At 40.9% G+C, this 18,288-nt stretch overlaps 2 protein-coding genes across 7 annotated transcripts in view; one reads left to right on the forward strand and one right to left on the reverse strand.

Moving 5' to 3' along the window:
* si:ch211-51c14.1 (protein kinase C and casein kinase substrate in neurons protein 3) overlaps nucleotides 1–9,514 on the forward strand; it is a 64,398-nt gene extending 54,884 nt beyond the window's left edge. For 2 of the 3 annotated variants that reach the window (XM_043679671.1, XM_043679672.1), the window contains exons 7-10: nucleotides 2,044–2,164; nucleotides 4,312–4,397; nucleotides 5,752–5,864; nucleotides 9,294–9,514. In XM_043679671.1, the coding sequence (XP_043535606.1) occupies nucleotides 2,044–2,164; nucleotides 4,312–4,397; nucleotides 5,752–5,864; nucleotides 9,294–9,406 (433 nt within the window). In that variant the 3' untranslated portion in view covers nucleotides 9,407–9,514. The remainder of the gene's footprint in view (nucleotides 1–2,043; nucleotides 2,165–4,311; nucleotides 4,398–5,751; nucleotides 5,865–9,293) is intronic. The other variant, XM_043679673.1, reaches the window with a different exon arrangement.
* A 3,987-nt stretch (nucleotides 9,515–13,501) lies between these two features.
* med25 (mediator complex subunit 25) overlaps nucleotides 13,502–18,288 on the reverse strand; it is a 42,950-nt gene continuing 38,163 nt past the window's right edge. For all 4 annotated transcript variants that reach the window (XM_043679669.1, XM_043679668.1, XM_043679666.1 and 1 more), the window contains one exon: nucleotides 13,502–16,746. In XM_043679669.1, coding sequence (XP_043535604.1) covers nucleotides 16,643–16,746 — 104 coding nt within the window. In that variant the 3' untranslated portion in view covers nucleotides 13,502–16,642. The remainder of the gene's footprint in view (nucleotides 16,747–18,288) is intronic.

Genomic DNA, 18,288 nt, shown 5'->3' on the forward strand with positions numbered 1-18,288 from the left:
CTTACCATTAAGTGTATAAGTCCTGCTAAGATTTGCTTTCTCAAAATGCAGCACCTCGCATTTATCTGAATTAAACTCCATCTGCCACTTCTCAGCCCATTGGCCCATCTGGTCCAGATCCTGTTGTAATCTCAGGTAACCTTCTTCACTGTACATTTCTATGACTCTGATGTCTGTCTGGGCTCCACCTCCAGTATATCATAGTGATTGGGCAGACGAAGGAATAGGTAAAGCTAAAGGTCAGCCTGGCAGAATCAATGCTGCTGCTACTGGCAACCATTGGTTGGGGTGAAATAAAAACCCAAGTTATGACAAGACCTGGTGAATGAGTGAGTGAGGGGGGCTTGCAAAATGTCCACCTTTTCATCCTCAACTGAAAATTCCCCACCGCCATTGTTGACAGAGCTCTCAGCGTTTCTGACCCATCTCCCACATTTCTGCCCTCACTCCTCTTCCTTCCCATGCTATCAGCATCCACCTTCGAAGGATAATGAGCTGCCATTTCCACCACTTTTGGGATGCTATCACCAGATACAAATTTACCCTTCCTTTCCCCATTAGCTTTCTGTAGGAACTGTTCCCTCCAGGACACCTTGGTCCACTCTGAACACCACCACAGCACCTTCCCATGCAACACCAACTTCCTCCCTCCTCACTATCCAAGTGCCCAAACAGGTGAAGCAGCGTTTTTCATGCACTTTACTCAATTAACTCTGCTGTATTTGCTGTTCACAATATGCTCGCAGACTGGCTAACTGAATAGCCGAACACCTATGCTCTGTCTGCAACAATGACCTTAAGCTTCCTGTTGTCTGCCACTTCAACACACCACTGTGTTCCCTGGCCAACATCTATCTCAAACCTATTGCAGTGCTCCAACGAAGTTCAGCGCAACTGGATGAACAGTATCTCATTTTCTGCTGGGGTTCCTGCAGCATTCAAGACTCAATTAAATAGAGTCTTTCAGGCCTGAGCACCTTCTCCCATGCCCTTACCCTACTCCACACACTACACCTTGTCATCACATAGGCTACCACCACAAACAACCCATTGTCAGCCTCTAATGGTCCCCATTAGCAGCTATTGATTCTCCCAGGCTGATCTTTATCCACTCCCTTGTCTGTCCAATCACTGTCTCTTTCTCTGGGCACATACACCACCTCATCTTAAGCACACGTCAATCATTTCCTACGGACAACTAGTTCTGTAGGAATGTTAACTTGGCTTTGTCTCTACAGGTGGTGCCAGACCTGCTGAGTTTTTCCAGCAATTTGTTTCCCTTTATGAATAAATTGTGGAACTTTGATTTCTCTCTCAACTGACTAAGAGACAAATTTGCTAACACCACAATGGTTCAGCCAGGACACAGCCATCTCTACTTAAAAAAGGGATGATGCTGCTGGGTTGTGCCATTGCGTTTTGTGAATCTTGAGAAACTGCTGGAACCATAATGGGTAGTGGTGGTGTAGTAGTAATGTCACTGCACTCGTAATCCATGACCCCAGGTTAGTGTTCTGGTGTCACGGGCTCAAATCCCACTGCTGAAGGAGGCAAGGTTTGAATTGAATTAGATAAAAATCTGAATTTAAATTATTAACCTAAATTTATCCTAAACCATTGGTGATTAACATAAAACTATCTAGTTCACAATGTACTTTTAGGGAGGGAAACCTGCCATCCTTACCTGGTCTGACCTACTGACTCCAGTCCCACACACTGTGATTGACTCTTAACTACCCTCTGGGAAGTCTGGGTGGGTAATAAATGCTTCCCTACCTAGCAATGGTCATCCTGTGAACAAGTATATAAAAGAAAGCTGGGAAAGTTTCCCTGGGGGACATATGAAGTGTATATGCGCAGCAGTTACCTGAGTTAATTAGATTTAAAAATTGCTTCTACATACAGCATGCAGATCACTGAAAAGCTCACAGCTATAGACATTCCTCACCTTCATAGTGGAAATGACTGCCTTTCAAGGGAAGCATGGGGTAAATGGCATAGAACTTTCTTGATACATTTCCATTTCCCCAACTCTCTCTCCAGCTTCCAGTCTATATTTAAAGACCTACACCAGACTGTACTCTCAGTAAATGAGCAGAATGATTTGAAATGGTGGCGTAACACACATGGTCCAGGGATGCCAACCAACTGGCCACATTTTGAGGTGAGTGTGGAATCATTTCACCTACTTAAATGAACCTGAAGCATATTGTCTATAACCAAACCAACAACATTTCTCATTTTGTTTAAAACCAATAACAAATTGGAATTTTAATCCTCTAAAGGCATTCCAGGATTGGGGAACTAAGTATGCAGGTACAATTAAAGTGATTTACATGTTTGCCTCCAACGCAGGAGGTTGCGAGTTTGCATACTTCTTGGGACACAGTACCAGAATCTGGACCAAGTGTAGTACTGAGTGAGTACTGAACTGTCAGAAGTTAAAATTTGATAAAAGTTCTGAGTATACTCCAGACCTAGCCCTTGAACAACATCACAAAAACAGACCATCTGATTATTATTCAGAGTTTGTTGTGTGCAAGCTGTCTGCCAATTTCCTACATTACAAAAGTAATGCATTTGAATTTTTACGAAATATCAAGAAGTTTGTATTTTTCAACATCTACTGTATTTTTGGTTTTTTTTTGGAATATAGTTGCACTGACATAAGCAACATAACCTCAACTTTAGATCAGCTTATTTCTCTCACATCTCAGTCAGAAGGCTGTAGGATCAAGCTCCACTCCAGCACATGATCCAAGTGAACTTGTGGTGCATTCCTAAGACAGTGCAACATTGACATCTTTCGGATACAACATGAAATGGAGACCCTGTTCCCTTGGTCAAATGGATCCTGTGACACTGTGGAAAAAGGGAAATCTGCCCAACATTTGTTCAGTTAGTGACACGAATGTAGGAATAGAAGTAGGCCATTCAGCCTGTTCTAACATGAAATATGGTTATGATTAAAGATGTCAATGCCTTTTACCACATTATCCCCACAAATCCTTTACACCGTTGATTTTTTTTTAATCAATCTCTACTTTTGAATATATTCAACTACCAAGTTTTCACAGCCTTCTACGTGTAGAGAATACCAAAGATTCAACACGCTCTGAGTAGAAAAAAAAAAATTTCATCTTGGACCCAGTTTTTATTTTAAAAAGGTAGTCTCCTGGTCTGGACTCAACCAGGGGAAATATGTTAGCTACATCAATGTTGTCAATCCCTTTAAGTATTTTGTTGGGGTCAATGACATCACCTCTCATTTTTCCAAAACTCGAGAGAACACAAGCCCAATCACTGTTCATTGTACCATCTCGTCACCTTGGGAATAAGTCTGGTGAATCTTCCTTGCACTTCCTCTAGGCCGCAATATCTTTCCTGAAAGAAAACCAGAAATAGCTGCAGAAACTGAACAGGTCTGGTAGCATCAGTGGACAGACAGCAGAGTCACAGTCAATGTTTCAGGTGAAGTGATCCTTCTTCAGAATCTCTTTACTGAGATGACAACAGAATGGCTACCACCACTACCCTATGAAACCATTATCTACACTTATGTTATTAGATTGTTGAGGTAAGTTTGGATATGAAAGACTCTATGTAAATATAATTTCTTTCTATCCTGGCGAGCACTGTCATCAGTGAAAAATGAGTCACAAGGTAAAACAAAAGCTCCAGTCATGGCAGGGACACAGTAGGTAAAGTGAAATTGCTCCAGTCAGTGGGTGGATCAAATTCAGAAGATGCAAACAGAAAATGGTTGGAAAAAAAAGGACCACTGGCAACATGAGGAAAACATTTTGTGGAGCAATGGATTGCAATCTGGAATTCAATTACTTAAAGCATGGTAGATACAGATTCAATCATAGGTTTTCAAAAAGCTGTTGGAGAAGCATGTGAAAGATAGATTTGCTAGGCTACAAGGAAAAGGCCAGGGAATAGCAGTAACTGAGCAGCTCTTACAGACAGATGGAACGGCCTATTGAAATAACCGAGTGCTGGAGAAACTGAGCAGGTAGGACAGAATCTATAATGAGAGAAACTGTTATTGTTCTAAGTCAAATGATGATTCTTCAGAACAGAAGGGCCTCTTGATCAGCTGGGACAATTCTGAGAATCTGCCATTCTAGTTAAATGTTTATATTCACGTTTTAATATTAGCGGCTTTAATTTTGAATTCCCTATCTTGGTTCCAGATTGTCAAGGAAAACGTGATAATTAATGAAATCATCTGATTTTAATCTATTAAAAAAGACTAGGCTCACCCATGTTTACTAACAGCATCTAACAGACTTTTTGATTCCACAGGAATGGAGTCCAGAGAGAGAAAAGATTGCAGGCAAGCCAGGGAAAGGGAAGAAGGAAGGAGACAAGGTGGTTCTTCAAAGCTTAAGGTGATATACCAGAGTTCTAAAGTGTTACAGGTAGCACTTCCTAGTGCTAGGGAGTGACCTTCCAGTGTTCAATTTGACTCATTGCAGTGTACTTTCCTCTTTCTGCCAGTCTTTTTATCTGTGCGCTAACTATCCCTCAAAGAAAAACTCCACACAGCTTGTACTCATGTGTAAGCAAGCAGGCGCTTCCACTGTAGGACATAGCCAGGCCTGACTCAGTCCTTAATCCTAGTTGGGGCTTCTGAACGTTGATTATTAGTAACATGACCCATGACTAAATCAACACACAGGGGACAGATCACCTTTGTGGTCCTATTGCCCTTTACTATCCAGTGATAACAAAAACTGAGGTTGTTCAGATACTGACTGATTTTAATTTATTGAACCAATGTTTGATAATACCACCATTACCACTTGCATCACAATCACCAAACACATTTGAGATTGAAGGTCTCCTGAGGGGTCTTGCTGTGTGCAAACATATTGTGCATTACAACAGTGACTACACTTGACAATCGGGACTTCCTGAGGTTGTGAAGGACACCAAATAAATCTAAGTCTGTCTTGCACTACTGCCCAGAATAAATCAGGTAACTCCGCTCAGAGCAGAAGTTAAAACCCAAATGTTCACAATCTATATCAATAAAGGACATAGGTTTACTGGAGTATTCCTGCACTTTAGGATATGAAGATATTGGAAAACACTTAAAGACTTATGAGAATGGCTCCAAGGATGAGGAAATTCAATTGTCAAGATAGATTAGAGAAGTTGGGACTTTTCTCCTTTGAGAAGATGAAGGCTGAGAGAAGATCTCCTCAAACTATTCAAAATCATAAGGCCAACACAGTAAATAGGGAGATAATGTTTCTACGATTGAAAGGATACAAATATAAAGTATCAGTAAAATGTCCAAAACAACTGAGCAAGTTTGAGGGGCTGAATGGCCCACTCCTATTATCAATTATCACTCCTCACCAAAAAAAGCAACTTCCAAGATGAGGGAGGGGGGCAAAAAGCAAAACCCTATTAAAAACCATTATGTAAACTCAATTTTGGGCACCTTGATACTGAATGTCCAAGGAGAAAGTGAGGACTGCAGATGCTGGAGATCACCTGGTGGTGAGTGTCTGGTGCTGGAAAAGCACAACAGGTCAGGCAGCATCTGAGGAGCAGGAGAATCGAAGTTTCAGGAATGAATGTCCAATTCTAGAAATGTAGATCTTAACTGTGATGCAGACCAGGAGATAAGTATTTATCCAATTCAACTGTTTAGCTTCCTTTGTCATCACTGGTTCACGGGTGGATTTATCTTTCCTCCAAGCCATTCCACTATCTTGTTTTTTGGTTTCACAGTTTAAGTAAGGGGTATTCCCTGGGTGAGGATGGCACAAACGTCCCTGGCGTCAGAATCCGAGCATTGTACGATTACACCAGCCAGGAGTCAGATGAGCTCAGTTTCAAGGCGGGTAAGCATTGCATCCTAAAGTTTTGCAACCAACCTCTCAAACTTTATTAAGCGAGTCTGAAAATGGTGCAAGCAGGGCAGGAAGGTGACAGACAGGATACTGCCGATTGTCTCAGGGTCGCATAATTCAGCCTTCCCTATACGTCGGGCGGCACGGTGGTTCAGTGGTTAGCACTGATGCCTCATAGCACTAGGTTCAATTCCAGCCTTGGGCAACTGTCTCTCTGGAGTTTGCACATTCTCCCCCTGTCTGCGTGGGTTTCCTCCGGGTGCTCCGGTTTCTTCCCACAGCACCAAAGATGTGCAGGCTAGGTGAGTTGGCCATTCTAAGTTGTCCATAGTGTTAGGTGCATTAGTCGGAGGGAAATGGGTCTGTGTGGACTGGCTGCGCCAAAGTGCCTGTTTCCACACTGTAGGGAATCTAATCTACTTTCTGCTTCACCAACAGGAAACATTCTTTCAGATGCTATGACCCTCTTTAAACTGCTTGCTTTCTCCTTTAGTGCACAAAATAGACCATTCTGCCCAATTCATCCACTCATGTGCATCCTCCTTTCCTTCTGCATGTAATCTCATTACTACATCCTTCTATCCTCTTCTTGAGTTTATCCTGCTTCCCCTTGAATCCAGGGTGGAGTGCAGTGGGAAGTTTACCATCCTTAATGCGGAGTAGAATATCTCTTGAAAACACTACTGCATTTATCCCTGACTGCCTTATATTTGAGCTCCTAATTCCTAATGCCTTCACAAGTGGCAACATTTTCCAAATTTATCCAATCAAATAATTTTTATCATGTCTATCAAATCATGCTCTCGCAATTGCCTCTCTTCCAGGGAAGAGTCCCAAGTCTATTCAATTTTTACTAATAAGCAAAACCTCAATTCTGATGTCATTCCAGCAAATAACTTTTGAACTTTTGCTGGGGTATTTCTACCTGTTTTATAACATGAAGACCCAAATTTATGATAGTACACCCAAATATGGTCTAACCAAGGCTCTACATTCACGATAAAGTCTTTGAAAAGTCTCCTTCTGACTGAATGTATGGTAGCTCAATTCTTTTGTCCTGTTTCTTCTCTGCCTGAACTATGTCCTTACTAGAGTTTTTTTTTGTTACTTCAAGACTCAAATTCTCCAACGCTCTTCCCCACTCATGCATATTGTCCATCTCCTTTCCTGCATGAAGTCCCTCTTCATCCATCAACCTCTATCCTGAACCAACCTCCATTGTTCTTCTAGAAAACACACTGAATTCAAGTGTCCTAATTTTCCTTCAGGGTCTCACTCATCCCACATCCCAGCCTGTTCTCTTTGCTTGTCTTTGAACTCATGAGAATTCAAGCCTCGTCATCCAACACTGAACAGAAGTTTTAGCCAACTCCATCCTTTTCTGGAACTACTAGCTTACACAATTTCATCTTTGATTCTGTAGCAAAAGTTTTCATAAATCTATCTTTGACTGTACTGTCAGGTCCCTGAAGTCTAACACAATAAAATGCTGGAGTAACTCTGCTGTCAGGCTTCCTGAGATTATGTTTTCAGTCTAATCTCTCCACAGATGCAGACAGACCTAAGTTTCTCCAGTATTTCTTTGTTTTTAAGCATCTGTAGTATTTTGCTTTTATCTTCTTGAAGTCTTCTTAGAGTCCATGTTCTCTAATGCAAGATGTCATGTTCTCTAATGCAAGTTTGTTACTAAAGGCATCAAATCTAAGTTTGCTATTGGGAGAATGTTTCCTTTCTGCTGAGCTTACAGAAAGTCCTTTAACATAATGGATATTGGCCCATGGCTCAATTTCAACCCCGATCAACTGGATACCAATAGGAAGCTGACAAAGCACAGACATCATACTGTTGCAGGAAGGGGCAGTGTAAAGGAGGTTAGTGGGCAGAGTAGAGTAAGCTTTACCGTGCTCCTAACTGTGCTGCACCTCAACCAGAAATATTTAGTGCTGGCTCAGAGAGATAATTCTCACCTTGATAAGCAACCAAAAGCAAAATAGCTTAAGGCGACAGGTGACACTCAAGGTAACTATCTCAAGTGCAGCCTTCGATGCATTATCGGAACACTCTTCGCTGACAGTAACTTTCATTAGAGCAGTGTGGAAATAAAGGGGCTTCTCAGTTTGCTGCTGGAGTTTGGTAGTGGTCAGGAAGATAGAATAACAGAGGGGAGAAATAAACAATAAAATAGGAGCACTTCAAACAAAAAAGCTGGTTTACAGAAGCCCTAAATCAAAATCTGCATGCAAATGATAGCTGATTCCAAAAATACTGGCCATATTTACTCAACAAGATTGACACAGTGGTTGAAAGACAACTGCATCTAAGACATTTAGATTACCAGAAAAAAAATTGGAATCTCCTTAAGACTTGGTGACATCTCTCTCCTACATCTTACTTAGGTGAACTTGGGAGTACATTGGTGGGCTATTTGAAAGTGTTGTGCATCACAGTCAAATCAGAATACCCATTGTTCTCACACGTCCAGCTTCTAACCAAACTATTGTGGGGGTGATAAGTAGTGGAGAGTCCTGGCTTGTTTCTTTCCTACCATTTTATTCAATGAACTGGAGCCACCCAACCTCGTCCCCTGGCTGAGGTCACCAGAACAGCACAGATCAAGTACCATGTCTATGGCATTCAGACTTACATGGTTTAGGGGCTAGGTGTTGCAATTATCCACTTGACTGATGGAATAATGCTAAAACTATTCTGACATCATATCCCTAAAGGCATGGCTGGGCCTCAACTAGAGTAGTGTCTAATCTGGAGAAATGCACTTTAAGATATCAAGGGCTTGAAGGGGAAACAGATTTACCAAATATATACCAGAATTGAAGGACTTGAACTATGTAGAGAGACTAGACAAGTTGGGGTTGCTCTGCTTAGAGTCTGAGGAGATCTGATAAAGGTGCTTAAACTTATGCGGGGGCTTCAGTAGACTAAAGTGAAACTGTTTTCACTGATCAGTAGCTCGAAGACAAAGACCTAAAAAGTCACCAGTAAAAGAATGATAATTTTGGAGTGAGCTATTTTGATCTGAAATGCATTTCCAATAGGGCCTGGATATATACTTGCAAAGGACAGATTTTCCTCATGCTGTGGAAAGGGTGAGACTTCACTGAATAAGTTTTTTCGAAAGGACCAGGACAGACACTATGGGGCAAATGAAAACGAAAAAAAAAATGCTGTAAGTCACCACAGCAGCATCTATAGAGAAAGAGCAAGCTAGAGTCTAGATGACTTCTCATCAGCGCTGGTAGGGCAAAACGTCTTCAAGGTGGGCATTTCTCAGGTCAAATGGTTTCCAGTGCTGGTCCCCACTCCAAAGGAAAAATAACATGGAATACAATTTAAACTTTGCAATGGGTTGTCTTTTCAATTCTTCATGCTGCTTTCGTCAGACTTTGTGTTTGGTTTTTTTAGGTCAGGAGCTGACTAAAGTGGAGGATGAGGACGAGCAAGGATGGTGTAAAGGTTATCTTGATGGAGGTCGGATTGGACTATACCCAGCAAACTACGTAGAAGTTATACAATAGAAGGCAGAGTGAATGCTGCTTAATTAAAAAAAAAGTGGATATTTAAAATGAAGGCATCACCAACAGGACCTATGAGTGTCTCTCCACCAACATGCTTTTAAAAAAACAGTTTAAACTTTATTTTTCATTACTAATGACTAACTTTTAAAAAAAAAAAATTCAGCCTGTGAATGCTAACAGTATTTTTGGCTGGGAGAACTAACTGTGCCCACAAACTTCAGGGGAGCTGGATTAGTGTTAGAGCATTGGACAGGGGAAGTTACTGAGCCAGAGACCCACAAGCAGCAGAGAAGATTGCTCGAGGAGCAAGAAGAGTTAGATCTTGTAAAGGAACCAGGTTATTGGTGTTTTTTAAAAAAAAACAACACTGGTCACTAAACAGGACCTCTGTCAAGTAACCAGTCCAAATTTGGCAGTGCAAAGAAAAGAACCTGCATTCATAATTGCAATGGGAACAAAAGACCCTTGGTTAAATAAACACAACCTCTGTGGAGGTCAATTAATTTCTATTCTCGGTAACAACAATAACCCTAGTCAGGTTCTCAACAAAACTGCATCATGTCACTGTACAAGAGACAAAAATAGACATGAGGAAATTTAAGAATTGAATGATTTGAGATAAAATTATAGCTCTCTGATGTTGGAATTCTCTCATCTCTCAAAAGACCAGTTATATTTAAAAAGTGCATTTTAAGCTATTTAGATTACTGAATGCAAGTTTTAAACACTATATACTTGTACATAAGTGAAAGCATGAGAAATTTACAAGATTGGGAGCACATAAATTGCTTGCAAGATTTGCAAACATGTAATATGATGAACATAGACTACTGACCTGGTTTAATCCTATGATTTTTCTTTTTAACACTCTCCAAAACATGCACACCCCTCAGTACAAGAGATTTAGTTTTCACTCTTCACTGCAAAACCTTTTTCTTCATGGGTGATGTGAAGTACAATCAAAACCCCAGCCAATTTGCCTCTTTTCTATCATAGGGCTATTACAGGGCCTTAACCATCACCCCAACCAAATTAAGACACGATCTGGGTGGCACCCAGAACTATCCTATTGAGTCAGTCATTCAGATGATTAAAATAAAGCACAACACCATCACTGGTCATTACAAAAGGGAGTGCTCTGCATAGCATTTACACAACTTAGTACAGTGCATTGCACTTAAAACCACAGCATTCCAGTATTGTAGAAACAAATAAAGGTTAGGAGTAATTTTATAATCCCTATAAAGGTTATGAAGGACATGGATGGAGTGAATAGCCAAGGTATTTTCCCTGAGTAGGGAAGTCCAAAACGTGACAACATGGGTGTAAGGAGAGAAGGGTAAGACTTAAAAGGGGACCCGAGGGCAACTTTTTCCACACAGAGGGTGGTGGGTGTATGGAACGAGCTGCCAGAGGAAGTGGTGGAGGTGACTAAATTACAACATTCAAAAGACATCTGGATGGGTATATGAATGGGAAGGGTTTAAGAGGGAAATGGGCCAAATGCTGACAAACGGGACAAGATTAATTTAGGATATCTGGTTGACACAGGCAAGTTGGACCAAAGGGTCTGTTTCCTTGCTGTACAACACTGACAATATATTTCTGAGATAGCTCACATGCTTATGCAGAAAGAATGATTGATTGTCTCAAATTGGATAATTCAGGCAACTGGAAATCAGCTTGGAGGATTTTAGAATGCTTTGGAGAAAGTGACAGGTTGGATTAGTATGGTCCAGATTATTGGACACATTTTAATTCCTTCAACTGATTATAAAATTAACCCTACAGTATTAGGTTGAGAAGTAAGGCATGCGGAGCTAGAAGTGTTGAGCATCAGATGGCTCCCTCTGCCCTCAGAGGCACTTGTACACATTTGAAATGAACACCTGGACTTTATCTCCACTAAAATCAAAAAGATGCTAGAAATACGCAGCCCAGACAACACCAAATAAATTCAAAAGCTACCAATTCTGACACAGAATCACAACCAAAATGTTAACTCAGCTCATGTCTATTCTGTTACTAGTGGGATTTCTCAGTCATTCCTGGCTTTTATTTCAGACACTCAGCATTCACAACCATTCTTTCACAAAAAGGATTCGAAATCTCTCAGTAAATAGGCTCCAAAATAGGAATAGAAATAAACAAAGTGTCAAAGGAAATTGTGGTGAGCAGAACTCTCATCTAATTTAGCCTCCGTGTTCTACCTCCATTGTTGAAAGGCTTTTGCTGAAGTTAAATTGTTTTAATGAAATAGTTACAACAAAATGATGAAAACAGCCAACTTGCTAAGTGTTGCCATCTCACCACCACCAACAGGGTTCCAGACTCAACTTCTCAGATTAGATGAAGCCATTAAGAGGAGCAACAATTAGACTGAAGACCTCCTGGGTTGGGGATAGGAGAAATAATCACTCAGGTTTCTGGTCAGCTTTGTAGGGCCTCCTCCTGGAAGGTGTACGAATATTGGATGGGACAGGATCATGTGATCTGCACTCTACAGTAGAATAATGTGTCAAGGCACCAACATTGAAGGCAGCCCAGTTGGCTAAGGTACCACAGAAATTCTGTTACCTGTGTCACCGTGCTCCTAAAACAAGGGTCAGAAGCTTTAGGCAAAGAGACAACTAAGGTCAGAACTTGATAAAATGACTTTGTTGCTCATGGAGAATCAGTGCAGTAGTACCTGACCTAGGGAGGATTTATAGGTATGAGACCTGAATAAACCTCAGGATTCGAGCACATTTGTATTCCACACAAAAACAAAAGCCAACTAGTGCAAGAATTCCAGACACAAGTCATCCAATGCCCAGAATATCAAAAGGTCACTTTGACTGGTTTGTTGGGCTGGCCTTAGGGGTTTAATCTCTTGCCCCAACTCTACTTCATATCGTTCAGACTGTCTCAGCAAGAACAATCTATTGCTACAGCTCTCATTTTTGTCTGCTCCTTTGTACTACAGAAACAGCTGAGGGAAATGTCAAGTATTATTAAAAAATGTGTTAACCAACAGGAAGCTACATTTGCAATTCTGTATATCAACACTGCAAATGCTTGTGAATAAAAGTTTGACAGTAAAGCACCTTGATTAAAAACCAAATCTTCTTCAGTTGGCTTCACTTTTCTTTACCATCACATGGTTAGCAGGGGGCTGTTTAGTTCCTTTGTAATACCATCTGCTTCACTATTCAGCAATCCCAGCTAGAAGCTGAGTAGCAGCAATTGGTACCATCGAAAAGATGCACTGCAGAAATTCACCCAAGATCTTCAAAACCCATGACTAACTTACATCTGGAAGGACAAGGGCAGTAAAAACGTGGGAACACCGCCACCTTCAAGTTCTTCTCAAAGGCCCTCACTATCTTGACTTGGAAATATTTTGCTGTCCTTCACGGTTGCTGGATCAAAATCCTGGAAATCCCTTCCTAATGGCATTGTGGGTCAACCTACAGCAAGTGGACTTCAACGGTTCAAGTACACAGCCCACCACCTTCTCAAGGACAACTAAGGATGGGCAATAAATGCTGACCAGCCAGAAACACCTATGTCCCACAAGTGAATTGAACAGCCACCAGGTAAGATCGAATCAGACTACTCTAGCTAACTTGAGTTAGGTGACAATAAATGCTTATGGAACAGTGCTCCAAAGGAGAGTCAGCAGCATCAGAGAATCCTTCTATCAGAGAAATATACTTCTATCAGGTTGTGCTCCTGTCATTCAAAATTACACATTGTGTTGACTGTTTGACTCCATCCTACTGTATCTCCAGACACACACACAGCTTGCACCCTCTACTTCCAAATCCAGCTCACCACCAGTCCTACCCTTTCCCCTTCTGGCCCACTATTAGAAGTGAGATTCTTAACTACCACATTCTGCTTACTGGAACTCTTAAACTCATCCCTTCGACCATACCCCTTGTTTCATCCTACTCCCATTTCAGTCCCTTTGCCGACATCATTTCTTTTCTTTCACTAAATGAGGGCAGTATTGGCTAGGCCACCATTTATTGTCCACAGGACAGTTAAGATTCAACCACATTGCTGCAGAGATACAAATTGTTGAAACTCGGAAGGGAACAGAAAACAAGCAGCCATTAAGAATAAATTTATTATGATTTGAAAAGAAACTATACACTATTCACTAAACACATTATTCCTTTTCTCATCCCTTGATACACATTACAAACACTTCCAGTACTTCTGTACAACATTTGAAAGGATATAAACCACGGCACCAAGAGACAACACATTAAAAAAAAATGAGATATGAAAGTGATGCCATATTTAATTAAAATCCATCTCATTGAAAACATGAAAAAGCCAGTCAGGGATAGGTAGAAAGGAGGCAGTGGGTAGGGAATGCACACTTTCTCTGAACATTAATTGTGTATGGCAATATACTACTGGGTACCATTCCTGTCACATGACAGTGTTAAAATGTGGAACTTTTAACAACTGTAAACTAGTTGTGATTTATTCTCATATTAAAAGAGAATTAAATCAATTTTTAAAAAACCAACATTAAATTTAGCGTCCCAAGTGATTTCTTTAACAAGGTCCGTTTCTTGAGATGACCAATTGAACAGACAAGAATATTTTTCTCCTCATTACAGACAAACCTTGAAATTTTGTAAGGCACCTCATTATTTATTGAAAAACCCATACCAAACTAAAAATGCAAATTGTTGGACTTGACTCTTACTCACCTGGAAATTCAAAGTTTCAAAGATCAGCAGCCCAGGTCAGACTGGTCATATTTGTATTAGCTGTCCTAATAGAAAGCAAGATGCTGAAACATTTAAGAGGAACCATGGTAATTAGAGACAGAAAAGAAGAGAAAGATATGTTGATGAAGTGAGAAGAATGATGTGAAGAGGAGCATAAACACTGATATTGGACGCTGGACTGAACACCCATTTCTACACTGTAAGTGCAATGCAATTCAATGCGCTTCCATTTTTGTATTAATTCACAGGATATGGGCACTGCGTTAAAATAATGAATTTCTGCTTTCCTGATGGATTCAGACACCGAATGACTAGATGTGATGAACTGAAGGTCGCCAGGTTTGGTGACGAGTTTACTCAGAGTTACCCAACCTGAGCCGGTACCCATAAAAACTGTTCCCAGGTTTTAGGGGTCAAATGTTCTGCCAGGACACACCCAGAAATTACAAGCACTTGGTTGAGGTACTAGAGCATGTGTAGAGCAACTGACACTCTGACCAAGAGGAAAATCAGCCCGTGGGAGAACACAAGTTAATTCAGTAAGGGGAAATTAGAACTCCTGCTTAATAGTTTTACAACAGAAGTGTGAGCCTAATTAACTTTGCTAGTCCGAGAAACCTTTCGGAGTAGTACCATTTAATATCAGGATATCCTGAGTGAAATAGGATCCCACTGAAAGGGGTGCTTCTTCCCAGTGGCACAAGTCAGTGGGGTTACTTGCTAGAAGAAAATGGCAGTAAAGATTATTAGTGCATTCTTCCAAGTGAAGAGAGAGAACCTCAGAATCTAGGAACCTCCATCTTAATCATCTTAACCATCATGGAATAAGAAGTGAACAAACTGGAGTTTAAATAATATTTTTCATGGTCTCAGGATGCCCTATAGTGATTCAGAACTATTTAATGTCACGACAATAGTCATTTAGAACAACCAAATTATGAAGTGAGATTCTCAACAACAGCTGAGAGTTAACTGACCTGATTATTTGTTTTACTCCCTAGTCTTCTGCAGGGAGTATTTTACAACATATTTTACACCTGTATGACAGGCATCAGCTTAACATATCTGAAAAATGGCTTCTCCCTCACAACCGCAGAGTGCTGGTTTAGATTTTGTGCTGAAGCCTCTGGAGTGGGACTTGAACCTCAAGTTGACAGGAAGGTGTGCATGACTAACTAAACAGTGAGAAAGTATTGGGGTAGAAGAGTGTGGGAGGAATGATGTAGCTGCTGGTAACTACTCTTACCACGAGATCTGCTGTCATGATATGCCATGCTCATCTGCCTTGCACCATTCTCTTATAAACTCCAGCTCAACTGCAACCACTCAGATGTCAAATCATCCAACTGTACCTAGGCCGAACTCATTCAGCTGCCCTCTACCTTGCCCAGTAGAGGAGATATCGGTAGTTTCTCAACTCCCAAACAGCTGAAATAATGACACTTTTTTGGATGTCACTTTTGTTTAAAAAAAAAGTTCTTTCTGCTCTTGCAATTTCAAACACCGCTTCATTTGACTTATGTTCTGTACATGGAATTTTATGGAACAATGCCTTGTGAAAATGGGAAATCAAAGTCGTATTTCATTGCATAATGAAAACAAAGGCAACCACTGAAAGCTGAAACTTAAATGGAAACAGTCAAAAGGAACCAGCCAAGTCAGCAAACAAAGCTACACTTCTTCAATGCACTCAGGCAGAACCTTCACTCACTTTTACCCCAAAGCCAATTATCCTTCTGCAGCTTATTTCTCACTTCCTTGCAAGTTCAGATCCCGGTTACACCAATTTAGCCATGAGACCGGATTGAAACCAAACCTTTAACTGTTTGTGGCACATGTAAAAACCTTGAATATGAAAACTGGCTATTCTCATTTCTTGAAAAGAAAAATTCCTTTTTGTCATACTTACAAATATAGAGTCTGATGTGGAGGCATCAGTTCTTCAGAGCATTCAGTGAACTTGCAGCATCAGCAAAGCAACCTTAGAGCAGAGAGCATGATCCCTATCGACTGCCAATGTCATGGCTCAAGCCAGCAGTCCTAGTTACAATGTCGATTATTTGAAGACTATTTTCAGATCTGCTGACTGAGAGGATGTTTTAAAAAAAGAAACAAAAACAGACACAGGTTGCTTTTCTCAAAAATAAAATACATCATTTCTTTTAAAAACTACAGTAATCAGATCAATACACGAGCAAAAAATAAACCAAACTGAAAGCAAGCTTCAAACTACTGCAAATGCAGCACTCAAACTAGTCTCGACCCTTTTTAAAAAAAAGTGTTTTAGTACCAATCAGGTTGCCTGATCCACACAACCTCCACTGGTTTCAGAAAATCTAATATTTTAAAAAAAGTCTCATCCAGCTCCTACCACTAACCCATTTAAAGTCAAATGTGAATTTTCTTTTGACTGCCCTTGCAGGACAAAAGGTTCATCTTGATGACTTCCAGTTTGGACTTCTGTATGTCATGTCCACACTTTACACAAAGAGAAGTCAAACTTTTAGATTAGATCCATTAGAATCTCTTCCTCCAACAGACTTGTGCCTTGCTGCAATCCACCTTGAGGAACTGGGCCCCGTGGGCCTGCATTCATCATCATCTGGCCTGCAGATTTAAAAGGGCACAAAAAAAAATAAAATCACCAACACAATCGATGAGCTACAGGGTGTAAACACAAACCTTGTGCTATGAATCTGAAAGAATAAGATAACTCCTGGGAGAAACTTCTAACCACAAGAGTTTCCAATACTGGATTGTGTAAATATCAAATTCCAAAATGACTGCCATCTGAAAAGATCCTACAAATCTTAATGAGCCTGGGTGTGTTTTCAGAAATTTCAATTGAGGGCTCAGAAGAGATTGATCAGGATGTTGCCGGGTATAGAAAGTTTGAGTTATAAAATATGTTGGAATTTTTTTCACTGGAGCATAGGAGGTTGAGGGGTGAATTGATAGTATTTTATAAAATAATGAGATATAAAAATTGAATTAACTGTAGCTGACTTTTCCCTAGGATGGGTGAATTTTAAGACTAGCAGGCACATTTTTAAGGTGAGAGACGAGAGATTTAAAAAAGACGCAAAAGGCAAATATTTTACAGAGGGTGGTTTGCGTGTAGAATGAATTTCCTGAGGAAGTGGTGGATGTGGATATAATTGCAAAGTTTAAAAGACATTTGGTATGTACATGAAGAGAAAAGCTTTGGAGGGATATGGGCCAGGAGCAGGAAAGTGGGACTAGTTTAGGTTGGGATTATGTTCGACATGGACTGGAGTGTCTGTTTCCATGTTGTATGACTCTGTGACCCTGATTCTTTGTATTCACTCAACAACCCGTATTTCTGTCTTGTGGCACAGTGCATGACATTCACACCTCAGACCCAGAGTTCTACTCCAGGGCTTGGACATGCAAAGTAGGTTAATAACAGTCAGTAGGTTGACTATCAACCTGCCCATCCTCTCAACACACCTATGAAGGGGAAAATGAGGTGTGAGGTAGAAGTGGGAAGTGGGTGGGGGCGGAAATGGGGGAAAGAGGTAAGCGTGTTTCTTAAGACCATAGAAGTAAGAATAGAAGCAGACCATTTGTGGGAGGCACGTTGGCACAGTGGATAGCACTGCTGCCTCACAGTGCCAGAGACCTGGGTTCAATTCCCACCTCGGGCGACTCTGTGTAGAGTTTGCACATTCTCCCAGTGTCTGCATGGGTTTCCTCTGGGTGCTCCGGTTTCCTCCCACAATCCAAAAAATGTGCAAGTTAGGTGAATTGGCCATGCTAAATTGCCCGTAGTATTAGGTGAAGGGGTAAATGTAGGGTAATGGGTCTGGGTCGGTTGCGCTTCGGCAGGTTGGTGTGGACTTGTTGGGCCGAAGGGCCTATTTCCACACTAAGTAATCTAGTATTTGGCTCAGAGCCTGCGCTGCCACTCATTCGGATCCTCACTTTCACATTCCTGCATTTTTCCTGTAACCCTTTATTTCACTGCTGATCAAGAATCTATTTCAGCCTTATGTATATACAAAGACTCTGCTCCCACAGTTCTGTGTGACGAAGAGTTCTAAAGACACACAACCCTCAGAGAGAGTCAGCACCCTTTTATTGTGGGACTAAGCTCTCCGGTCCTCAACTCTTCCATGCTGCGAAACA

The sequence above is a fragment of the Chiloscyllium plagiosum genome, chromosome 39 (assembly GCF_004010195.1).
Source record: "Chiloscyllium plagiosum isolate BGI_BamShark_2017 chromosome 39, ASM401019v2, whole genome shotgun sequence".
NCBI classification, from domain to species: domain Eukaryota; kingdom Metazoa; phylum Chordata; class Chondrichthyes; order Orectolobiformes; family Hemiscylliidae; genus Chiloscyllium; species Chiloscyllium plagiosum.